General features: G+C 53.0%; 1 protein-coding gene across 1 annotated transcript in view; it reads left to right on the plus strand.

Annotated features, from left to right (window-relative positions):
• Rhpn2 (rhophilin Rho GTPase binding protein 2) overlaps positions 1-25,223 on the plus strand; it is a 60,869-nt gene that overhangs the window by 28,855 nt on the left and 6,791 nt on the right. Inside the window, exons 4-13 of the mRNA XM_040735432.1 lie at positions 2,138-2,213; positions 8,652-8,729; positions 9,030-9,154; positions 10,495-10,661; positions 14,712-14,899; positions 15,331-15,487; positions 18,981-19,100; positions 20,698-20,892; positions 24,109-24,185; positions 24,596-24,742. Of these exons, the coding sequence (XP_040591366.1) occupies positions 2,138-2,213; positions 8,652-8,729; positions 9,030-9,154; positions 10,495-10,661; positions 14,712-14,899; positions 15,331-15,487; positions 18,981-19,100; positions 20,698-20,892; positions 24,109-24,185; positions 24,596-24,742 (1,330 nt within the window). The remainder of the gene's footprint in view (positions 1-2,137; positions 2,214-8,651; positions 8,730-9,029; positions 9,155-10,494; positions 10,662-14,711; positions 14,900-15,330; positions 15,488-18,980; positions 19,101-20,697; positions 20,893-24,108; positions 24,186-24,595; positions 24,743-25,223) is intronic.

The following is a 25,223-nucleotide window of genomic DNA, read 5'->3' on the forward strand; positions in this document are numbered from 1 at the left end:
GTGGTAGAGCCTCTGCCTAGAATCCCCCAGTGAGGGGCTGGGGGCGTGGCTCAGTGGTAGAGCCCCTGCCCAGAACTCCTGGAGAGGTACCTGGTAGCTCTGTGGTAGAGTGTTCGTTTTGTTTGCACAGGGCCATTCCTAAGTGTCATCACAAAACAAAAGAACCAGAATGTCCCTAGAAGTAGTTCCCGTGCTATTTGCATGTGGAAGCTGTGCCCTCTCAAGAAGTGGTTGAAACCGAGTTACAGAAGGAAGACACTAGAGAATTCCCAGTCACCTTGGAACGTGCTTTTCCCAATGCTAATCCTTGTATGTCACCTGGGGGCGTTTCTCAAAAGCAGAGCCTAGCATTCCTCCCTGGAACCCTGCTGGCTAAGGGAGCTGTGACAACCTGTGCTTGTCTGGCATACCTGTGGGCAGTTTCAAAAAAAAAAAAAACCCAGTGAGGAGAAACACCAGCAACGCCTCCCCCCCAGCCCACCCCCTCTGTAAGATTCTTTCAGAGATTCTAACCGGGTTAGGTTCCAGTGTTTTTTGTTCATGAGGGCTAAGGGGCTCGCTCGAGCACTCCAGGCCAGCGTGGCAGCCTACTCTCGGCTCCTGCTTGCCGGCAAAGAGCAGGGACGTTCTTCCCACAAAGGCAGGGCGCTCGGTGCACCTCTTGGCCACCCCTCAACGGAGGTTTCGGTTAATTTCCTGTGTCACCAGGAAAAGCAGAGGGACCTGAGGGTCCCAAGGGACACCTTGCATGTTTTCCCAGCCCATTGTCTCTTTCTTTCTTTCTTTCTTTTTTTTTTTTTTTTTTTTGGTTTTTCGAGACAGGGTTTCTCTGTAGCTTTGGAGGCTGTCCTGGAACTCGCTCTGTAGACCAGGCTGGCCTCGAACTCACAGGGATCCACCTGGCTCTGCCTCCCGAGTGCTGGGATTAAAGACGTGCGCCACCAACGCCCGGCCCCATTGTCTCTTTCTTAGTACCTTGGATGATTTTTTTTTTCTTTTCCAACGCTTCTGTGAGGCGGGCGGAGAAGTCCTGATCTCAGTGTGCGAATGAGGAAACTCAGGCCACAGAAAGTCAGTTAGTGCCACCCTGGGGGGGTTGAAGACCCCCTAGTGTCTTGAGAGTGGGAGGACAGCAGGGGGGGGCTCAAATGGTGACACCCAGACTTACCGGCTCCCACCAGGGTTCAGTCTTCTGGGGAGGCCGCATTTCTGGCTTGGGTCTCACCTCACCTTCACTGTGCCTCCGAGGTCCCTTCAGCTTGCAGCCAAGGTCCGCCCAACCCTGCCCAGCATTCCTGGCCTGGCCCTCTCTCTGGGGCCATGCTCGGCGGCCCATGGAGGTCTCTTGTTACAGGTCAAAGAGCTAAATCCCTATTTGCAAAAAAAAAAAAAAAAAAAAAAACCCACAGCACTTCCTTCTGGCCCTGCCCTTAGGAATGTAGGTCCAGGGAGCATTCACAGGTCAATCTGTGGGGTGATAGAGTTGCCTTTGAGGGGGGGGGAATGTGCAGTAAGATACATGGTATGACATGTCCCCTAAAAGAAGAGTGAGCTGTCACGAAGATGTATTGGGCGGGGACACCACGCATGTGTGCGCGAGTGCGCGCATGTGCTCACACACACGCACACATGCACGTATGCATGCACGCACGTGAGTACAGGTGACAGTGGTTGTAGCCTAGAGGGAGGTCCCGTCTGTCAAAACGCATGTGGAGACCAGTGAGGACCCAGACATGAGCCTGGTGCACTCGGGGAGTCCTATAGTAACCCCAGCACAGCTGTCCATAGAGGGCTAAGACAGAGGTGATTTGGACCCACACAGTAGGGGCCTGGCGAGCTAGGCTAATGTTTGATTTCTCCAGACAGGGGAAGGAAGGGTGCTGGGTTGACCTCGAGGACAGGGCTCAGGGACCTCAGCTGGCCATTGAGGGCAAGGCCCCATGGGTGGGAAAGGGCTGCTGGGGTGGGCTGTCTTGGGTTTCCGAGACAGGGTTTCTCTGTGGCTTTGGAGGCTGTCCTAGAACTCTGTAGACCAGGCTGGCCTCGAACTCACAGAGATCCGCCTGCCTCTGCCTCCCGAGTGCTGGGATTAAAGGCGAGCGGCACCAACGCCCGGCTCCCTTTTGTGTTCTTACAGGGAGGCCTTCACCATCCCTTTGATTCCTCTTGGCCTGAAGGAAACCAAAGAAGTTGACTTTTCGATCATCCTCAAGGTGAGTCTCAAACAGTGGATTCCGCCTAAAGCCACTGCCACGAGTCAAGGGTCAGTTGACGTCTACGAGGTGACCCCAAGACCTCACCCGGCCGCTTGGCAGGAGAAGCTTCTGTATCCATTCCTCTCTGAAATTTTTTTTTTTTTTTTTTTTTTTTTGGTTTTTCGAGACAGGGTCTCTCTGTATTGTTTTGGAGGCTGTCCTGGAACTCGCTCTCTAGACCAGGCTGGTCTCGAACTCACAGAGATCCGCCTGCCTCTGCCTCCCGAGTGCTGGGATTAAAGTTGTGTGCCACCACCGCCTGGCTCCTCTGAAACTCTTGCTGCCATCTCTGGTGGCTTTTGACACCTTGTCCATCCCCATTATTGTCTGGGACTGGAACCCAGGGCCTTCTGCACGGGGCAGGCACTCTACAGAGAGCTGTGTTCTTAGTCTGTCTTCGGGGACTTTGTAGCTCCTTCTGTCTGCCTGGCAAAAGGTAGATGATACTCTCTGTTTTAGGGTCTTTATTCTCAAAGAAGTTTTCAAAGTTACATTTATGTATGCATATATTTGTGTGTGTGTCACGTGTATGTGTATTGTATGTGTAGTGTCTGTTGTGTGTATGTTTTCTGTGTGCATGTGTGTTTTCTCTGTGTATGGGTGTGTGTGTGTTCTCTGTGTGTATGTGTGTTTCCTCTGTGGGTATGTGTGCGCGTGTGCACGTGTGTGTTGCAGACAGGTGGATATGCAAACCTTTACGGGTGTTTGGAGGTCAAAGGACAATTTGCAGTTGGTTCTTTTCTTCCATCGTTTGGGTCCCAGGAGTAGAACTCGGGTCATCAGACTTGGCAGCAAGCTACCCTCTGCGCCGTCTTGCTGTCATTTTTCTTTGAGACAGTCTTACTATATAGCCCTAGCTGGAGCTCATGTGCATGAGGTGCCCTTGGAGGCCAGCGGGATCCCCCTGGATCTGGAGTGAGGGGCAGCTGCGAGCCACCTACTGTGCGTGCTACTGGGAACCTAACCCAGGTCCTCTGCCAGAGCAGTTAACCTTGGAGCCATCTCTCTAGCTGCTCAAGATGTGTCTTTTAAGAACAATTGGTCAACGCGTTGAAGACGTCCTTATTTGACCTCTGTTCTCAGAGGCTGTTCATCTCTTAACGGGCATTTAAAATTGTTATTGTTATGGTTATGGTTGGTGTGGGGGTTTGCCTGTGTGTGTGTATGTATGTGCGCTATGTGCACGCAATACCGGTAGCAGCCAGAAGAGGGCCACAGATCCCCTAAACTGGAGTTAGAGGTGTTTGTAAGCCGCTGTAGGGGTGCTGGGAAATGAACCCTGGTCTCTGGCGAGGACAGCTCTGAGCTACCGAGTCATGTATGTCTCCAACGCCTCCAGAGTCTTGTTTGTCTGTTTGTTTGTTTTAGACAGGGTTTCTCTATGTAGCCCTGGTTGCCCTCACTTTGTAGACCAGACTGGCCTGGAAGGCTAAGATCCACCTGCCTCTGACTCCTAAGGGCTGGGATTAAATATGTGTGTGTGTGTGTGTGTGTGTGTGTGTAGCAGGGGAGGGTACTCCAGTCGGAGAAGGGCAGGTAGTAGCAATTTAGGACACAAGGTTATCAGAAAATGGAATTTTCTGGGAGGGAAACACCTGAGCAGCGGCCGCCTTCTGCGGTCCCTTCCATGGGGTCGTCGAACTTCTGACTGACCTGTTTGCTCTGTGGAGGTCTAGGCAGTGTTTGAAGGAATGTGTCTGTGGCTTTGTTTCTTTAAGATTCAGCTTAGTGCCAGAGTTTACAAGAATGCAGGCATTTTTAAAGGCCATCCCGTGTTACAGAAACCCAGGGGTTTTATGGCATCCAAATAGGTCATGTGCCAAATTCCACATTAAAGGGAGTTAAAAAAAATCCCATGTTGTGGACATGGCCAACCACTGCTCAGCTGAGGTTCCCAAGCGTGTCATTTCGGTCTGAAAGGGAGTCTGCCGACGTCAGTCATGCAAACATGAGACCAGTTGGCTACACCTCCAGTTTTCTGCATTCCACACCTATGCTCGAGAGAAATTTGGACACCACAGGAGGGGTCAGTGAACTTGATCCAGGCGGTTCCATTTCAGACCTGACCTGTGTTTCCTTGGGCTGTTAGGTCACGCAAGCCTCATGATGTGACTTGTTTTATTTAAAGACATAGCCTTAAAGCAGCCATAGTCATTAGCAAGCACGTCAGTAAAGAGAGCCTGCCTGCCGTGAAGACCCTGTGCTCAGCCGGGCGGTGGTGGCACACACATTTAATCCCAGCCCTCGGGAGGCAGAGAAGCAGGCGGATCTCAGCGCGTTTGGGGCCAGCCTTGGTCTACAGAGTGAGTCCCAGGACAGCCCAGGCTTACCCAGAAAAATCCTGTCTTGGAAAAACCGAAAGGACCCTGGACTCTGTTGCCGTCGTTTGGAGATGCGGGGAGAAATGCCATTAAAATAAATTCTTTCCTGGGCAGTCACATGTGGCTTGGGCTGGCCTTGAACTCCTGGCCCTCTTGCCTCGACTTCTCCAGTACTGGCTCCACATCTAACTTCATGTTTTAGCAGTACTGGAAATTGGACCAAAGCTGCAAACAAAAATGGCACCGGACTACATCCCCAGCACCTGTTTTTCCTTTTTTTTTTTTTTTTTCTTTTGAGACAAAGTATCTGTGTAGCTGCTCCATCTTCTCGCCACAGCCTTCTAACTGCTAGGGTTCCAGGTTCACCCGGCTGCCACGCATATTTGTTTTCATGGTTTGGCAAGTCTTCCTCAAAATGTTGATTTTTTTTTTTGTTAGTGACTTCTAGTTTAGTAGCTATTTTGTGTGTTTGCATGTGTATGTTTTCGAAGGTGTGCTCATTTGTGCAAATGTGTGTGCGTGCTTGTATGTATATGTTTTCACAGGTGTGCTCATTTGTGCAAATGTGTGTGCGTGCTTGTATGTATATGTTTTCACAGGTGTGAAAGTGTGTTTGTATGTGTATGTTTTCACAGGTGTGCTCGTTTGTGCAAATGTGGGTGTGTTTGTATGTTTTCACAGGTGTGCTCGTTTGTGTAGATGTGTGTGTTTAAACCAGAGGTTAAAGTTGGGTGCATTCCTCTGTGGAGCTTCACCTTATTTATTTGTTTTCTGAGACAACGTTTCTCTGTGTAGCCCTGGCTGTCCTGGAACTCACTCTGTAGACCAGGCTGACCTGGAACTCACAGAGCTCTCCCTGCCTCTGCCTCCCGAGTGCTGGGATTAAAGGCGTGTACCACCATTGCTTGGTGACACCTTATCTTTTTTTTTAAATATAATATTCCATTAACTCTTGGAGTACTTCATATATTCACATAATGTATCTCGATCACACTCACCCACCCTGCTACTCCTTCTCCCAACTCCTCCCAGAGTCACTCCCCCCACTCCCCTGCCACTTCCTAACTTTATACGCTTTTATTCTTATAACCCACCTAATCCTACACGCTCAGGGGTATGGGGCCACCCGTGGGATCTTAGTGGATCTCCTACAGGCCACACCCTCGATGAGAACCAGCTGTCCCTCCCTCGGGAGCCATCCGTGGCTTGCCAGTTAGGGTGAAGTTTGTGCGCTCTCCCTGCTCTGCTGGAACGTTGACCGGGCTGTCTTGCACAGGTCAACTACAGCTTCTGTGGGTTCAGGAGTGCATGGGTTCTGTTGAGTCCAGAAGACGCCTGCCTCGCTCAGGTCGCCCCCAAACCTCCTCATTGTTCTGAGACGGACCTCTCATTGAATGTGGAGCCCATTCGACGCTTTTTTTTGGGGGGGGGTCAGTGAACTCCTATATCTGGTTATCTCACCCTCTCTCCAAGACATTAGGGTTCCGAGCATGCACCGTAGACCCAGCTTTTATACATGGGTGCTGAGGTTGCAATTCCGATGCTTCTGCAGCAAGTACTTTGTCTGCCTCCCCAACCCCCGGGTTTTTCTTTTTAATTTCATTTTAACTTTATTTTATGTGCATTGGTGTGAAGGTATCAGATCCACAGGAAATGGAGTTACAGACAGCCGTGAGCTGCTGTGTGGGTGCTGGGACTTGAACCCTGGACCTCTGGAAGAGCCGATAGTCCCCTTAACCACTGAGCCATCTCTCCAGCTCCAGCCCTGATTTTTTTTTTAAGATTTATTTTTCTTTTATTTTATACATGGGCGTTTTGTCTACATACAGGTCTGTGCCCCGTGCGCATGCCTGCTGCCCCTGGGGGATCAGAAGAGGGCATCAGATCCTCTAGAATTTGAGTTACAGATGGTTGTGAGCCACCATGTAGGAGCTGGGAATTGAACCCAGGTCCTTTTGAAAGAACGGCTGTGTTTCTTAACTGCCAAGCCATCTCTTAGCCACCCTCCCCCAACTTTTATATATTAACTTTTAAGACTCTTTAGTAAATTCTATTTTTGTTTGTTTTTTGAGACAAGGTTTCCTGGCTGTCCTGGAGCTCACTCTGTAGACCAGGTTGGCCTTGAACTCACAGAAATCCACTTGGCTCTGCCTCCTAGGGCTGGGATTAAAGGTGTGTGTTATGAGCATTCCCCACCAGCCTGGTCCCAGTGCCTAATCAACCCCAAACAACATACAGAAACTCTTATTAGTTACAATATTGTCCTCCAATATCCAGGGCTTCTCATTGGCTGGTTCTGTCTTAAGTATTAACCCATAATTATACACACACACACACACATACATGTATATATATATAGTTTTTTTCTATAAGGTCTTAGCTTACCAAGGACGCCAGCCTCATGTGTCCTCTCTTCCTGGGATCACATGGTGACCCTCTACTCTTGACTACATTTCCCAGAATCCTCCTCGACTCCAAGTCCCACCTATCTTGCTTCCCTATTGGCCAACGGTGCTTTATTTATCAACCGATAAGACAAACATATACACAGAAGGACTCCCCTCCCACCCCCAGTAAGTTGTACACCACCACCCATTGTCTATAAAAATCTTTTAAAAAGGAAAAAAAAAACAAATTTCGGCTGGGCGTTGGTGGCACACGCCTTTAGTCCCAGCACTCGGGAGGCAGAGGCAGGCGGATCTCTGTGATTTCTAGGCCAGCCTGGTCTACAAGAGCAGGACAGCCTCCCAAACAACGTAGAGAAACCCTGTCTGGAAAAACCAAAAAAAAAAAAAAAAAACAAGTTTCAAGTTTAGATTTGGGTTCCAAAATATAGTATGTGTACACAGCTGACGTGAAATCTGAAAAAGCCTGAAGTCAGAGGCGTCAACAATCCCAAGCGTTTTGGATAAGGGCTACTGGTCTAGCTTGTATATACCGTTAGGCCTGTTGAGGCTCACCTTCCCTGTGTCAGCACGAGCCCAGTGAAGGGGAAGGATCTGCAAACAGCGCTTGGCATATAGCAAGTGCCCATCACTGTCTGCTGAATGAACTCAAAGCTGTCGTCATGGGAGCTCTCAACTAAAGGGTTGTACTGGGTGGGGTTATGAGTCTAACCACCAGGGCTGTTCACACAAAGGTCCGCATCCCATCCAGACATCCCTAAGCCCAGGTTGCCTTGGCTCCGAAGGCTGCACGTTCAGGTCCTGAGTCAGGACAAAGGTGGAGGGTCTGGGCACTCGCAGGTCAGAAGGGGTTGCATATCATCACTTAACTGTTACAGAGATAGTTCTCCCTTCGATGTTTTTTCTTTTCCTTAAAAAAGTATATATATATATAAAATTTTTCCAGCCTTATCTACAGAGCCAGTTCTAGGACAGCCTCTGCCTCCCAAGTGCTGAGATTAAAGGCATTGCGCCGCCATTGCCCGGCCTGGTTTTTTGTTTTTTTGTTCTTTTTTTATAAGGCAAACTGTTGTGTCTGCAGCCCAGGCTGTCCTGATACTCAGCGTTGTTGTTGTATCTTGAGCTGCCTCAGATTTGCCAGCCCTCTTGTCTCAGTTTCCCAAGTGCCAGGATTACAGCTGTGCCCCGCAACACCACGTTTATGGTGCTGACACAGTGTTTCTCTCATGCTGGGACCGAAGGGGGCTCCCTATGTGGGAGTTCCCTTCCAGACCCCGGATTAGGCACAGACCGAAGACCCAAACACCGGGGAAGCAGGGAAAAGGGAGAAGGGGGAGGGGTTAAGGGAAAGGAGGCAGGAATGTTTGTCCCAGGGGGACAGAGACTTTGTCTGGGTGAAGAGGAGGCAAAAGAAGGTAAAGGGGAGACCCCCCCCCCCCCGTGAGGTGTTTGATTTCAATTGGGCCATGTTAATTAGGAGAGCCAGCTTCTGATAGTTGGTCCTTGGTCAAACTGAGTCTGATCCCAATGACAGATAACAACCCAGGGCTTTGTGTGTGCACTGGGTATCTCCCAACCCATCCTCATCCCCCACCCCATCCCCCAACCCCCTGCCGCCTTGCAACCCCAGATGTTGACTTCCCTTATCTTTTTTTTTTTCCCCCTTGCAGGATTTTATCTTGGAGCATTACAGTGAAGACAGCTACCTGTATGAAGATGACATTGCGGACCTTATGGACCTGAGGCAGGTAAGTGCGGCCAGGCGGAGTCAGCTTCCGCCTCAGGACATCCCACGACCGACACCTCTGGCCTTAGAGAGCCCAGGATGCCGGGGACAGAGAGGGGGGCTGTCAGCTCATCCAGGACACTTGCTGTACCGGAAAACCGTAGTAGGGGTGAGGCCCAGGGCTGGGTCCCAGGACTCCTCTCCTCCCCCTCTGCTCTGTCTCCTGGAGTTCATGATACCCACCCACAGCAGGGTATCTGTCTGAGGGTTCAGGCAAGCATGGGTCCCAGGCCAGGATTCTCACCTTGCTCTTCCTTTCCAGGCCTGTCGAACACCCAGCAGGGATGAGGCGGGGGTCGAGCTGCTCATGTCTTATTTCATCCAGCTGGGCTTTGTGGAGAGCAGGTTTTTCCCGCCCACCCACCACATGGGGCTCCTGTTTACCTGGTAGGTGCCCTCTGGGGTCCCCTCTGCTGGGCACCTCCCCATCCTGACTGTGGTGTTTGCCTGGCAAGTTCCAGGAGGCAGGGACTGTTTGAACTGCTGTTTGTGAACAGACCCAGAGGAGGAAAGCCGTGGCTTCTTCCTTCTCAAAACCTACAAGCCTCAGTTGGGGTGTTGGTGGCGCACACCTTTAATCCCAGCACTCAGGAGGCAGAGGCAGGTGAATCTTGTGAGTTCCAGGCTGGCCTGGTCTACTGAGGAAGTTCCAGGACAGCCTCCAAAACAATACAGAGAAACCCTGTCTCAAACCAAACAAACAAACAAACAAACAAACAAAAAACCAAAAAAACCAAGCCTCGAAAAGGGGTCCTTTTGTGTGTGTGTGTGTGTGTGTGTGTGTGCGCACGTGCGTGCATGCGCGCATGTGTGTGTTCATTTTGTCGTTGAGGGAAAAACCAGAGAGAGCCCTCAGGCATAACTGATGAGAAGTAAGACAAAGAAAGATTGTGTTTTGAGAAGATTCTTTTTTTTATATGGGGCAGGGCTGTGGGCATGAGCCGAAACTGAGTCAGATCCCAGTGACACGGGCAGCAAAAAGAAAGACAGGCTTCCACCACATAGTCCCAGGATCCTCTTAAACTGACCCCAAACTGGCTGCGATCCTCCTGTCTCTGCAACCCAAGTGCTGTGATTGTAGATGTGTGCCCCCGGGGAAGGAGATCTTAAAACTTGAAACAAAGCATTTTGACTCTTTTCCCATGATTGTTTAAAGATTAATACGGTTCCTTGAGAAAGGTTATTTTTTTTTAAGATTTATTTATTTTATTATGTATACAATGTTCTGTCTGCATATATTCCTGCACACCAGAAGAGGGCGCCAGATCTCATTAGAGATGGTTGTGAGCCACCATGTGGTTGCTGGGAATTGAACTCAGGACCTCTGGAAGAGCAGCCAATGCTCTTAATCTCTGAGTCATCTCTCCAGCCCGAAAAAGGTTCTTGATAGGTGGCCCGGACGGAAGGTCCAACTCACAATCCTCCTGCCTCAGCCTAGAGAGGGTGCCAGGAACATAGGCAAGGGCCACCAGGTCTGGCTTGTGGGGATTTCTTTTTCTTTCTTTTTCTGTTGAGATAGGCCTTCCTGAACATCCCAGGCTGGCTCCAAACCCATGATCCTCCTGCCTTAGCCTCTTGAATGCCAGACGATGGGTTTAAACCGCATGTCGCCAGAGACTGGTCATCTTGCTTGGAAACAGAAACCTGGTGGCCCGTGCATCTTTGAGTTTCATATGAGAAGTGAGTTTTTTGTTCTTGTGTGCCCAGAACCTCTTTGTCTCGCACAGGTATGACTCCCTCACTGGGGTTCCCGTCAGCCAGCAGAACTTGTTGCTGGAGAAGGCCAGCATTCTCTTCAACATCGGGGCACTGTACACCCAGATCGGGACCCGCTGTAACCGGCAGACAGAGACTGGGCTGGAGAGCGCGGTGGATGCCTTCCAGAGAGCTGCAGGTACGCGTCCTCCTTGGCAGCTGCGCTTCAGTCTCGGACCCATCAGATGGCACCAGCGGTGTTGGTGGTTCTATGCGGTCCTCTGTGGACCTACCAAGTACTCATCATGCCTTGCAAGTCTGACAAGGGTGGGCTGGGGGCATGGCTCCAGAGGTAGAAGGCTTGCCTGGCTTGAGGGAAACCCTAGAGTCCGTTTATAACATCACACACGCATTGAAGGAGGAAGGAATGGCCGTGTGACCTCTTTGTCAGGAAACTTCATCAATGACTGGCATCGTGGGATCTCAGCTCTGTAGGGCTCACGTGTATAATGAGGCTCGTAGTTAATGATTAGTTTTTTTTTCCAGGTGAGTGGCGGCTTCAGTGGTGGCCGGGAATAGTCCCCAATGACGGGAATACAGTAACTCGCCCTAACTAGTGAAGGTGTAGCCTTTAGAATTTTCTGTTAGGTCAGTAGAGTAATCTGTGCATAAGGGGACATGTCCCAGCACATGCAGGCGTGAAACTGTCAGCGGTTCTGAAGCCTCTGTGAGAGCTGGGAGCTCAGGAATAGGACGTTTGCCTGGCCTGGGTGAGGCGTCTGGGTTTGATATCCCCCTCCCCCTCCCCCTCCCCCCAGTGCTGCAGACACATGAAGGGAATGGGGAAAAGAGAAGGAAGGAGAGACAAAAGAATCCCCCACATATGTCCACATCTGAGATAGACTGGGCACAGTCAAAGATTGACAGTGAAAGAGGTCAGTGATAACGGACACAGTGCGTTATGAGTTGCCCGTTTCTGGAATTTTCCATGCGATATTATCATATTCCAGTTGGCCGAAGGTAACTGAGCCAGAACTAAAGCTGGACTTAGATGAAGGTAATTACTGTTATTACCTGCCCTCTCGGCATTATTGCTTAACCGGCCCAGTTTGCAAAGCCCGCGGTTGCCGATTTCAGAGCTGCCAGGTAACACGCACCAGGAGCCTGCTGCTTCTGTGGCTCTCGGAGACTGCAGGACACTTCTGGCTGCTTTTCCTACAGGGCTGGGTACTGCGGGACTTGTTTTGTAGTTCAGGTTGGCCTGGAACTTGGGGGTCCTTCCTGCCTCAGCCCAAGTGCTGAGAAGATGACAGATGTGAGCCACCACAATCAGCTTGTTTTTTTTTATTTATTTCTTCTCCCCATTTTAACTTCATCACCCTTATAGTTCACCCTGTTATGTTTTGTTTGTTTGTTTGTTTTCGAGACGGGGTTTCTCTGTATGGTTTTGGAGGCTGTCCCAAAACTCGCTCTTGTAGACCAGGCTGGCCTCGAACTCGCAGAGATCTGCCTGCCTCCGCCTCCCAAGTGCTGGGATTAAAGGTGTGTGCCGCCAACGCCCGGGGACCCTGTGATGAACCAGAATCAGGGAAAGAAAGAAGAAAACTAGCTTAGCACCAAGCTGTAAGGGCTGGGGCCGTGAGAGTTGGTGCAGCAGCCAGTCTGGCTCTGACCAAGGTATCAGAAAGCTCTGTGTCGCTCCCGTCCAGTGGGCCCTGGGTCTGCAGAATGGAGGGTAATAGTGGCAGTTGGATGCAGACCACAGGGTGACCCTCTAAGAAGCCTGTTGGATAGCTTTTTTTTTTTAATCATTTGAGACTAATTGCCACTATGTCCACCAACAGGGCCTTTAACTCACTACGTGGGCCACGCTGATTTTGAAGTCGCTCCCCGGCTTCCTGCGAGCCGCCATTACAAGTGTGCGCTCCTACTCGACACCCCAGCCTAGCACCCCATTGCCCTCTGTGCCCTTCATGTCCCCTCTCTCTGCACGAACCTGCCTGGAAGCGTCACTCTGAAGTCTGTGAGGGACCACAGCCCTGTCATTTCGACCCATGGAGGCACAGCCTTGTTAATATTTAGCTCAGGCCGGCCTCGATCTCCGGTCTCTGGCATGCTGGGAGGACAGGTTTGCTTTAATTGTGGCCGGCCTCTGAGGAGTCTTAGGGAGTCGCACCTTGTGACCTGCCTCCCGCCCTGAGGCTTCAGAAATACAAACAAGGAAACTTAGTGACCTGGGCCAGCCTGGGATGGAGGAAGGGAGGGGACCAGCAGCCATCCTTCTCTGGGGCAGCAAAACCAGGGGAACCAGTTGGATGGGATACAGGCAGCCCAGTCCCCTTCAGCTCCAGGTTAACCTTCACCACCTGCCACGGTTAACTTCGTCAGTCCAGGGTGGCAGCGTGGGCGTGTCCAGTGGAGGCTTCCCCCAGGGAAAAGCCCTGGCACCCCTCACTGCAGTGTTTGGGGTGTCCCAGGTAGGGCAGAAATAAAGGAGGACCAGCTGGCCCCCTTGCTTCACGCATATGTAAACGTCTTAGAAGAGATCCATTTAAAACAAATAGAAATCACAGCTTTAACTATCTCTTGCTGTGGTAAATTTGCATGAGATGCAATTACCTTGTTGACATTTTTTTTTAATTGGGCTTCTCGGCTGCATCGAGTACCAGGGCAGCCATCACTACCCTCCAGCCCCGGAGTGGCCTCATCGTGCACACCGGAGTGGGCCCTATTTCCTCCTGCTTTTATTCACCTATCGAGAGACAGGGGCGTCTTTCTGCGTCACATGTGCCGGGACTGCCGGGGTGTGTCACCACACCTGGCAACTCTGTACCTAGGAGACTGCGATGTCCCTTTCCTTGTTCCTGCAGCTCCTAGGGACCTCTGTTCTGCTCTGTGCCTCTGAGCTTGGCTGTTCCAGGAATCCTGTGCTGTCCGTCCTTCCTTGGCTGGCTTATTGTCCTCAGCATAAAGTCTTCATGTTGTCCACACTTTCCATCCCCCGTCTTTTGAGACGGGGTCTCACTAGGCAGCCCAGGCCTGAAATTGACTGTGTAGACCAGACAGGCTTGGAACTCACAGAGATCCCCCCCCACTTCCCCAGTGCTGGCGTTAAAGGCCAACACATTTGCTCATCTCGTTTGACTTGTGTACGGCACTGGGAATCGAGCCTGGGGCCTCTCGCGTTGTAAGCACACACCGTGCCACTGAGCTTTTCCTCCAGCCCGTCATTGTTGAGAGAAGCCTTTTCCTTGCCAGCCGCTTTGGATTTTCCCCGCCAGTCGCCTGGGCTCTGCCGCGTTGTATTCCCCAAATAACACACAAGACGCTGTATCAATTATGAAGCTGTTGGCCTTGCTTGTTTCTTACTGGCTAGCTCTGACTTAAGTATTTACTCCATAATTGTTAATCTAAGTATTTTTCTTACCGGAGAAGTTTCCCGGCTTCTTATCCCTATGGCAGTTACATCTTGACTCTCTGTGTTTCTCCTACCCAGAGTCCTCCTGGGCTCCTAGTCCCACTATCTTGCTTCCCTATTGGCCAACAGTGCTTATTGACATATACACAGGACTTCCCCCCTCGTGTCATCTTATTTTTTTCTTTTCTTTAAGGCTGAAGAATGTTCCGCTATGTGTGTGTGCGTAGATATTTTGCTCACCTGTTAATCCATCAGTGGGCATTGGGAGTGGTCTACCTGCTGGTTATTGGGACTAGAGTTGCGGTGAGCCTGGGTGTCCAAGTAGCAGTCAGGTCTTCCAAGCAGTTATTTAGGTCTCTGCAAAGGAGTGGAGCAGAGTCTAGCTGGCATGACAACTGGGTATCAGATAGAGTCTTGACATATATATATATATATCCAAGAATGTCTTTGAACATACAGTTTCCCTAGTGCTGGGATCAAAGCTTTGTTCCACACACTTGGCAAAATACACATTTTTCAAGATGCTTTAGGGTTATAAAGTGTGTGCCACCTTTACATGTACTTATATAAACTGCAGATGTCTTATATCACTGCACGCGTGTGTGTGTGTGTGTGTGTGTGTGTGTGTCCATCTATAACAGAAATATGTATAGATTATAAATTGTATATGCACATTGGATGCACGGACGCTCAGGGCCTCCTGCGCGCTATCCAAGCACTCCCTGATGTGTGATACCCCCAATCCGGTCGTGTTTTCTTTCTTCTTCCTCTACGGCGGCGCGATAAAGTGTGACTTCCCACTAACGAGCAACAAATTCTCTTCCTTCCTAGGGGTCTTAAACTATCTGAAAGAGACATTCACTCATACTCCAAGTTATGACATGAGCCCCGCCATGCTCAGCGTGCTGGTCAAGATGATGCTTGCCCAAGCCCAAGAAAGTATATTTGAGAAACTCTGCCTTCCAGGAACCCAGAATGAGTTCTTCGCACTGGTAAAGGTGGCTCAGGAGGCCGCCAAGGTAAAGGCGTCTTAGTTCCTGTGACTTCTGGGTAGGCGGGATCCCCGGGTACAGGTGCCTAGGAGCAGCGGGGGCGGGGGTGGGGTGGGGGTGGGGGCCGTCACCACAGCTGCTCCCCCACAACCTGCACCGTGCCAGCTCCGCCGAGGTGGCCGGCCTGCGTTTGCTTGGCAGGTGCTGGTGTTTCAGATACGGATCGTGGAGTCCATCTGCAGCCTAGCTGGAAACAAAACACGGCCTGATGACAGTTGTTTTAAGGCTGGCGCTGACAGCAGGCGGACTTGCTGGGCTTTATGCCCGCATTCTGGAGCATCCTCCAGCAGGGGGAGTTGACGGATTTGGCTGAGAAGAAAGGACCCCTTTCTCCGCGGCCAGGCTTGGGAGGGCCCCCCCTGCCAGACTCCCCCTCGCCCATATCCTTTCTGCTTCAGGTGGCGGAGGCCTACCAGCAGCTGCACGCAGCCATGAGCCAGGAGCCGGTGAAAGAGAACATCCCGTATTCGTGGGCCAGCGTGGCCTACGTGAAGGCCCACCACTACGGGGCCCTGGCTCACTACTTTGCCGCGGCTCTCCTCATCGATCACCAGCGTAAGGCTCGGGCGCGTAAGCATGGTGGGCTTGCCGCCTTTCGGGGAGGGGGGTGCTGAGCCCACAGGGAACTGACTTCGTGCCTTGGACATAGGCCCGCCGGAAGAGGCACAAGTCTGGAAAGGACACACTGACCCAAGTGGCTGTCACACAGGCCTGTGGAATTCGGGGTCGACCACCCGAATGGGAGTCGGGGGGGGGGGATAAACGGACAAGGTTTCTTTGTATAGCCCTGGCTGTCCTGGAACTCATTTTTGTAGGTCAGGCTGGCCTCCGACTCACAGAGATCCACCTGCTTCTGCCTTCCAAGGGGTGGGATTAAAGGTAGGCACCATCATACCCAGCTTAACATTATTTTTTAATATTTATTTTGTTTTTTTTTTGTTTTTGTTTTGTTTTACGGGACAGGGTTTCTCTGTATTGTTTTGGAGGCTGTCGGTCCAGCCTGGCCTCGAACTCTCAGAGATCCGCCTGCCTCTGCCTCCCGAGCGCTGGGATTAAAGGCGTGCGCCACCACCGCCCGGCTGTCTCAGCTGCAAAGAGACGCCATGGCTGAGGCATCTAACTGGAGGCTGGCTTGCAGTTTCAGAGGGGTTAGTTCATGACCATCACGGCAGGACACATGGTACCAGGCAGGCTTGGCGCTAGATAAGTAGCCGGAAGCTGCATCCTTATCCACAGGCGGCTGGCAGAGAGACAAAGGAAGTCACTGCGTCTCGTGTGGGTTTTTGAAATCTCAAACCCCATGCCCAGGGACACGCCTCCTCCATCAAGGCCATGCTTCCTAATCCCTTACAAACATTTCGTCAACCGGGGACTAGCCGTGCAAATATATGAGCCTAACTGGGCCGTTTTCATTCAAACCACACTGTATGTGAGTCTGTATGCGGGGAATTATACACTGAGTGCAGTGCCCACCGTGGCCACAAGAGGGTGGTAGATGCCTCAGAGCTGGAGGTGACAGGCAGTTGTAAGCAGCTTGATATGAACGCTGGGAACTGAACTAGGGTCCTCTGCAAGACCAGTATGCACTTTTTGTTGTTGTTGTTGTTATTGTTGTTTTTTTGACTTTTTGAGACAGGGTTTCTCTGTGTAACAGCCCTGGCTGTCCCGGAACTCACTTTGTAGGCCAGGCTGGCCTGGAACTCACAGAGATGCACCTGCCTCTTCCTCCCGAGTGCTGGGATTAAAAGTGTGGGCCACCACTGTCCCGTTTATTTTTGGAAGCTTTGGGGATGAAATACAGTGACTTAATCAGCAGCTTTTATTTTTAATTCATTTCATTATTGTATACCTACTTGGAGATGAGGTCTCCCTGCGTAGCCGAGGCTGGTCTTGAACTCAAGATCCTCCTGCGTTAGCCATTCGAATGCTAAGATTATAGGTGTGTGCCACCACACACATCCTCAGATAGTCATTTTGCTTTCTTTTGTTGAAACTGGATGTCATGCAGCTCAAGATGACCTTAAGCTCCTGTTTCTCTCTTAAGTGCGAGGCTTATAAGTGTCTGTCACTGTGTCCAGCTAAGGTGATGTATATTTAATGAGTGAATGATAGAATTAATTTGTATGTGCTGCTGATCGTCTTGGCCCATAGATATTTTAAATGAATCAAAATTAGGGCTAAAAAGAATCTGTGATTAAAATTTTAAATAAAAAAATCGGACATGGTGGTCCATGCTGTAAGTCCCAGAATTCCATAGGCAGAGGCAGATGGATCTGTGAGTTTGAGGCCAGTATGGTCTACAGAGTGAGTTCCAGGACAGCCAGGACTGTGTATACAGACACTTTCTCAAAAAAAGAAATACAAGGCCAGGCTTTGCGTTGGTGGTGCACGCCTTTAATCCCAGCACTCGGGAGGCAGAGGCAGGCGGATCTCTGTGAGTTCTAGGCCAGCCTGGTCTACAGAGAGAATTCCAAGACAGCCTCCAAAACAATACAAAGAAACCCTGTTTGGAAAAAACAAAACAAAACAAAACAAAATACAAAACAAAAAGCCACCACCAAAATTAAACCAAAATCGGGATTTCATAAAAAGTCCATATTGACTCCTGATGGTGGTGGAGCATGCCTTTAAATCCCAGCACTTGGGGGGCAGAGGCTGTGAAGGGGAGGATGTGACTATTTCGCTAGACTCAAGATAAATGACAAATGGGTGTTTATTGGGGAACAATTACACAGAGAAATACAAAGAACCGCAGGACCAGTTGTCTGCCCTTCCTACCGAATCGGCGGATCCACTAGAAAGACTGCACCGCACCAAGGAAAACTTCAAGCATCCCCTCGTTCAGCTTCCTGCTGCCTGAGGCCACGCCCAAGGGGGTGTGGCCATGGTTACAAGTTCTCAAGGCTGGCCTGGTCTACAGAGTGCCAGAGCTGCTACAGAGAGAAACCTTGTCTTTTTTTTTTTTTTTTTTTTTTTTTTTTTGGTTTTTCGAGACAGGGTTTCTCTGAGTTGTTTTGGAGGCTGTCCTGGAACTCACTCTGTAGACCAGGCTGGCCTCGAACTCACAGAGATCCGCCTGCCTCTGCCTCCCAAGTGCTGGGATTAAAGGTGTGCGCCACCAATGCCCGGCGAGAAACCTTGTCTTAAGGAGGCCAGTGTGACAAGGACTGGTGTCTTACCATGGGTCTTTCCCCTTCTGTTTTTTTTTTTTTATTACGTATACAGTGTTTTGCCTGCAGGCCACAGAAGAGGGCACCAGATCTCGTTACGGGTGGTTGTGAGCCACCATGTGGTTGCTGGGAATTGAACTCAGGACCTCTGGAAGAGCAGCCGGGGCTCTTAACCTCTGTGCCATCTCTCCAGCTCCCTCCCCTTCTGTCTGAATAAGATTCTGCCACATACCCTGAGCTGGCTTCGGGCTCACCGTCCCTCCCTGCCTCGTCCCCCTCGGTGCTGCCTATGAGCTACCAGGCTCTATCCCCTCATTTCATCCTAAGCACCACAATCAGCACTAACATCACGCGGCTGGGCACACGGTTTAGCAGTCAGACTGCTCGTTTAGCATGCAGGAAGCCCTGGGTTCAGTCTATAGGACTGAAAAAGCTGGGCGTGGCGGGCAGCACACGCCTAATAACCCTGCACTTGGAAGGTGGGGAGGTAGGAGCCTCAGAAGTTTAACTACATAGAGTAAGTGCAGGTCCAGCCTGAGCTGCTAGAGACTCTATCTCCCAAAATAACACAAAAGAACCCTTCCAGGGAGGAGGAAGGAAGGAGGGCTTATGGGGGGTATGGCAGCCCCTGGGAGCAATGCAGATGGGCCAGCCATCGCGTCACAGCTTTGCAAGAAGGCTCCATGAAACGGTCAGCTCGGAGGAGGAGGTAGAGAGAGGTTCAAATCCCCCTATATGCGGCTGTCATCCCCTTGGGCGCAAAGGCGTCAGGCCCAGTAGCCTCGGAGCCCCCAACAGAGCTTGGTGGCGTTGTTGGCACAGGCTGGGGTCTGGGGTCACTGTGTCCAGAGGGATGTAACCTGTGGCTGTCTTTGCAGTAAAGCGGGGCGCAGACGCAGACCACCAAGAGAAGTGCCTGTCCCAGCTCTACGCCCACATGCCGGAAGGGATGAGGCCTCTGGCCACGCTGAAGAACGATGGGCAGCGCATGCAACTGGGTGAGTGCGTGCTCCTAAGACCCCACCCCTAACGGGGCTCCCGGGGTGCGTGCTCCTCAGACCCCACCCCCAACGGGGCTCCCGGGGTGCGTGCGTGCGTGTTCCTGAGACCCCCACCCCCAACGGGGCTCCCGGGGTGCGTGCGTGCTCCTGAGACTCCCCACCCCTAACGGGGCTCCCGCGGTGCGTGCGTGCTCCTAAGACCCCACCCCTAACGGGGCTCCCTAACGGGGCTCCCGCGGTGCGTGCGTGCTCCTGAGACCCCCACCCCCAACGGGGCTCCCGAGGTGCGTGCGTGCTTCTGAGACCCCCACCCCAACGGGGCTCCCGGGGTGCGTGCGTGCTCCTAAGACCCCCACCCCCAACGGGGCTCCCGGGGTGCGTGCGTGCTCCTAAGACCCCCACCCCCAACGGGGCTCCTGGGGTGCGTGCGTGCTCCTGAGACCCCCACCCCCAACGGGGCTCCTGGGGTGCGTGCGGGCTCCTCAGACCCCCACCCCCAACGGGGCTCCTGGGGTGCGTGCGTGCTCCTGAGACCCCCCACCCCTAACGGGGCTCCTGGGGTGCGTGCGGGCTCCTGAGACCCCCACCCCCAACGGGGCTCCTGGGGTGCGTGCGTGCTCCTGAGACCCCCCACCCCTAACGGGGCTCCCGGGGTGCGTGCTCCTAAACCCCCACCCCCAACGGGGCTCCCGGGGGGAGGGCTCGGGAAAGGAGAGCACCCTGCACTGAGAAAGGGCGTGTGGGCCTGTCCTAGTCGCGGACAGCTTTCCAGAGTCAAGTTCTCAGCTCCATGAGTGTCCAAGCTCCCAGCCACCACCAGGTCCTCGAGACTACTTCCTGAGACACTGTAGCTGTTGGTGTCCCCTCCCTCGTCTCTCAGAGTTAGGGGTTCAATAAAGGTCCTTAGGTATGCAGGGCAAATACATTGCCACCCAACCATGCCCCTGCCCCCCTTTTTTTGTATTTTTCATTTGGGGGCCCTAGTTCTCGCTAGGATGCCCAGCTCTGTAGCCTGAGCTTGCCTGCCATCCTCCTGCCTCAGCATCCCAGGCGCTGGTACGAACTGGCTCCCCCTCACTGTCGTTGTTGTTAGGGTTCAGCACCAACAGCGAGTGGAGGTTGGGAGTGGGGTGTCCTGGCTGGGCCGTCGGCACGGACATCTCTCCATCTTGGTGACAAGTGGCGCTGCCTCTCTGGTGCGCCTGGGCCATGCTTGGCATTCCCAGTCCGCCTCTCCCACTCCACGGGCCAGCGAGCCACACGGGCTGAGGTCCCACCGCCCCGAGTGAAGTCACAGTACCTGCCTCGTGCTGACCCCATTAAAACTCCCACGGCTCCATGAGGTAGACACACACACACGCGCGCACATACTCATGCATGCACGCACACACATGCAGGCACACATACACATGCACGCACACATGCACGCACGCACACACACATGCACGCACACACACATGCACGCACACACATGCACACACACACATGCACACACGCACACGCACACACACCGAGAGACGATACCCCCCTTATGAAAGTCGCTCGATCAGAAAAGCCTCTCCTCGGTCTAGGAGATGTCTGCTTCTGTCTGCAGGCAAAGGGCACCTGCACCGAGCCCTCGGCTACCACGAGGAGTCGCTGAGGGAGGCCAACCTGTGCAAGAAGCTGCGGGACATCCAGGTGCTCCGGGATGTGCTCTCCGCCGCCCACCAGCGCACCCAGCTCAAGTACAACCAGCACCGAGAGGACGACGACCTTCTGAACCTGATTGCCGCTCCCGACGTGCTTCGTGAGTAGTGGGAGCCGCCGGCCGGCTGCGTGGCACCCGTGGGGTGGAGAGGGGCTGCAGCTACACAAGCCTGGGAGGGAGGGGCTGCAGGTACACAAGCCTGGGAGGGAGGGGGGGCTGCAGGTACAGAAGCCTGGGAGGGAGGGGCTGCAGGTACACAAGCCTGGGGTGGAGGGGGGGCTGCAGGTACACAAGCCTGGGGTGGAGGGGGGGCTGCAGGTACACAAGCCTGGGGTGGAGGGAGGAGGGGCTGCAGGTACACAAGCCTGGGGTGAGGAGGGACCTAGCGCCACTCCCCGCTGGATGGAGTGACGTCTAACCTGTGTCCACAGTGCCGGGGAGGCAAGACGGGGTGGGGGGGTGCCACAAGTTCAAAGCCAGTGTCAGCTCGGGCGGAGTGAGGCGAGGCAGGAGGATGCCCAAGTCCTAGGCCAGCCTTCACCTCAGAGCATCTCAGCCTCAATCCGCTTAAGTCCCGGCTTCCTCGCAGTCCCCGCCCCCTCTAAGTCTCCGCCCTCTCGCAGTCCCTGTCTTTTCTCAGTCCCCGCCCCTATCTCAGTCCCCGCCCCATCTCAATCACTGCCTGGTCTCAGTCCCCGCCCCCATCTCAGTCCCCGCCCCTCGCAGTCCCCACCCCTCGCAGTCTCCGCCCTCTTCGCAGTCCCTGTCCCTCGCAGTCCCTGTCTCTTCTCAGTCCCCGCCCCCATCTCAGTACCCGCCCCATCTAAGTCCCCGCCCCCTCGCAGTCCCTGCCCTCTTCTCAGTCCCCGCCCCTACCTCAGTCCCCGCCCCATCTCAATCACTGCCTGGTCTCAGTCCCCGCCCCCATCTCAGTCCCCACCCCTCGCAGTCTCCGCCCTCTTCGCAGTCCCCGTCCCTCGCAGTCCCTGTCTCTTCTCAGTCCCCGCCCCTATCTCAGTCCCCGCCCCATCTCAATCACTGCCTGGTCTCAGTCCCCGCCCCTCTCAGTCCCCGCCCCTCTCAGTCCCCACCCCTTCTCAGTCCCCGCCCCTTCTCCCAGGGCCCCTTTCAGTCCCCGCCCCCTCTCAGTTCCTACCCCTCTCAGTCCCCGCCTCCTTGCAGTCCCCGCCCCTCGCAGTCCCCGCCCCTCGCAGTCCCCGCCCCTCGCAGTCCCCGCCTCCTCCCCTGAGTCTTCCTGGGCGCCATGCTTCAGGCTCCCCTGGTCTTGCTGCGCGCCCCTGAGTCTGCCTCGCTGTGCTCCCTGCCGACTCCTCCTGCCCTGCCCACCCTCCCCGCCTTTCCCCGAGCTCTGCTTTCTCTGGTCGGGCTCGGTGTCTCCCTCCTCGTGCTGTCCCGGGCCTGCTCCGGGTTTCAGTTGACCCCTCTCACCCAGAAGATGCCGGGGGCTTCGTGGGCAGCCCTGCGGCTTCCGCCAAGGACTACACCGGGCGTCGTCTTTTCCTCCCTAGCTTGGAAGTCAAGCGTGCACCTGTTTGCACTCCTGGATTTCCCTTTTCCTCTTTCGTAGCCCCAGCGTTTCTAAACCTCTCCTAGGTAGTGTCGAGGTGGCCTGGACAGTTACCAAGTCATGTCTCTGCAGGACTCCGCTCAATCGGTCACTTTACAGTGAGGGCCAACTAGGATTTTTTTTTCTTTTTAGTTAGAGATGGGAAATTGGAGGGTAAGCCAACTGAGTAGGGGCCCTCGTGAGCGTGTAGAGGAAAAACCAGTTCAAGCTGGGCCTCTGCGGCATTCCTCCCTCCAGGGTCTGGGGCAGGTCCCTTTGGAATGGAGAGGTCTCCTGACCTGCCAGGAGACAAGCATCTGCCGGAGAATTTGTCTGCGGCCAGATCCTAGACAGGCGGATTAGAGCTTTTCTGATGGCCTGTGAGGACAGGGGTTTTAGTTTCCTTAGCCTGCTTGGGGGAGGGAGTTTCGAACTGTGGACGAGAGTCAACAGCGTATGTGTCACAGGATCTCACCCTCCTTGTTTCCAGCGCCTGTGATCTTGGTCTCTAGAGTTTCCTCCTTAGGGACAGGACCTGTTCAAGCCAGAATACTGGGCTCTTCTGTATCGGCGTTAGCATTTGGGGGTCTGCCAGCGGCCATCGTGTGTTAGTACTGAAGATGGTGCTAATACTGCCTGTGTTGGAGATGACCAAGTAGCTTGGTGGTTAGGTGCTTTAGATTCCTGCAGGTGTGGCTCAGTGGTGGAGTCCCTGCCTAGAATTCCCCCAGTAAGGGACTGGGGTGTGGCTCAGTGGTAGAGCCCCTGCCTAGAATTCCCCAGTGAGGGACTGGGGGCATGGCTCAGTGGTAGAGCCCCTGCCTAGAATTCCCCAGTGAGGGACTGGGGGCATGGCTCAGTGGTAGAGCCCCTGCCTAGAATCCCCCAGTGAGGGGCTGGGGTGTGGCTCAGTGGTAGAGCCCCTGCCTAGAATCCCCCAGTGAGGGACTGGGGGCGTGGCTCAGTGGTAGAGCCCCTGCCTAGAATCCCCCAGTGAGGGGCTGGGATGTGGTTCTGTGCACTTCCTAGTGTATGTAAGGCCCTGCATTTGATCTGGCAAAGAGTTTGAAATGCTTAGGGATCCACATTTTTGTCCTGGCTGCCCTACATCAGGTGGAAGCAGGAACACCTACCTGTCAAAGGTTCCACTCAGATGCTGTATTCCCCTCGGCCCAGGGGGAGGCACCAACCTCCATGGCAGAAGTGGCTTTATCACTCCAGAGCAGGCGTGAGCCCCATGGGAACCCAGCGTCCTGTCGATGTTCTTAAGAGCCGGCAGGGTCGTCATGTAAATGGAGGGAATCTGCCTTGGTGGCCGGGCTTTCTGCTGTGGGTAGAGACTCCTTTTGGGGGTGTGTGTGTCAAATAACCCTTTTGCAAGGAAAGGCCAGAGGCTTACACAATGGTTCGTAACGGTAGGAAAATTACAGCCGAGGAGTAGCAATGAAATAATAGTATGGTTGGGAACCACCAAAACATGAGGGACCGTGTTAAAGGGTCACAGCATTGGGAAGGTTGAAAACCACTACCTGAACAAGCCTCGGAAAATGGAGTTTTGTCTGGTTGTCTTCTTCCCAGCCCCAATAAAAGCATGGTCACTCGGGGCCAGGCCCGAGAGGTTTTCCACCTACTCTGCCAGGCATTTTAAGGGGTTTTAGTGTCTTTGGAGGGGGGGGGGTTCAGACCTGAGTTCTCAAGAATTAATTTCCGTGACACACCCACTCACCCCAACCTGTAATCTTTTCTAGCAAAAACTGAGCGAGAGGCTGAAATAACCTCCCCCGAGTTCTCCAAAGTGACAGTCACAGACTTTTTCCAGAAGCTGGTAAGTCGGCCACTTACGTTATTTTGACCCCTTATTTTATGACTTACCTGAAGACTTTGAACCTTTTAACTTTTCTCTTTCTTTATTATTATTATTATTATTTTTATTTTGTTTTGAGGCAAGGTTTCTTTGTGTAGCCCTGGCTGTCTTAGAAACTGACTCTGTATACCAGGATGCTCTCAGACTCACGGAGACCCGCCTGCCTCTGCCTCCCGAGTGCTGGGATTAAAGGCATGCGCCATCATGCCATATTAAGATAGTAGGCTCAAAGCTGGGCATTGGTGGCGCATGTCTTTAATCCCAGCACTCGGGAGGCAGAGGCGGGTGGACCTCTGTGTGTTTGAGACCAACCTGGGCCTTGCGGCAACTCTGCCTCCAAACCCTTCACCCTATGACTCTCTCTTCCCAAGGGGCCCCTGTCTGTGTTTTCCGCCAACAAGAGATGGACACCTCCTCGAGGAATTTGCTTCACGGTGGAGGAGGGGGACCTCGGTTTCACTCTTCGGGGGAACGCTCCAGTCCAGGTGCACTTCCTGGATCCTCGCTGTTCTGCTTCGGTAAGTGGGAGGCCCGTGGAGATGAGGAGGAGTCAGAGCTGCCCGCCTGCACATGAGTAGCTGGGTGATGGAGTTTTTTTTTTTGGGTTTTGTAGTAAATCTTAATGTAAATGTGGGGCCGGGGATATAGCTCAGTGTTGGAGCACTTCATTAGCATATGGACATGCCACAGAAAAGTCAAAAGACAGCCGGGCGTTGGTGGCGCACGCCTTTAATCCCAGCACTCGGGAGGCAGAGGCAGGCGGATCTCTGTGAGTTCGAGACCAGCCTGGACTACCAAGCAAGTTCCAGGACAGCCTCCAAAGCCACAGAGAAACCCTGTCTTGAAAAACCAAAAAAAAAAAAAAAAAAAAAAGAAAGAAAAGTCAAAAGACAAAATACAAGGGACTTACAGCAGTGGCCGCTTAGACGGAGAATCTGGGGACACAGTCTGAGATTTAGTCACAGTCTGAGATTTAATGAGCGACTCCTGACATTCATT

The sequence above is a fragment of the Mesocricetus auratus genome, unplaced genomic scaffold, assembly GCF_017639785.1.
Source record: "Mesocricetus auratus isolate SY011 unplaced genomic scaffold, BCM_Maur_2.0 Super-Scaffold_100046, whole genome shotgun sequence".
In the NCBI taxonomy this organism is placed as follows: domain Eukaryota; kingdom Metazoa; phylum Chordata; class Mammalia; order Rodentia; family Cricetidae; genus Mesocricetus; species Mesocricetus auratus.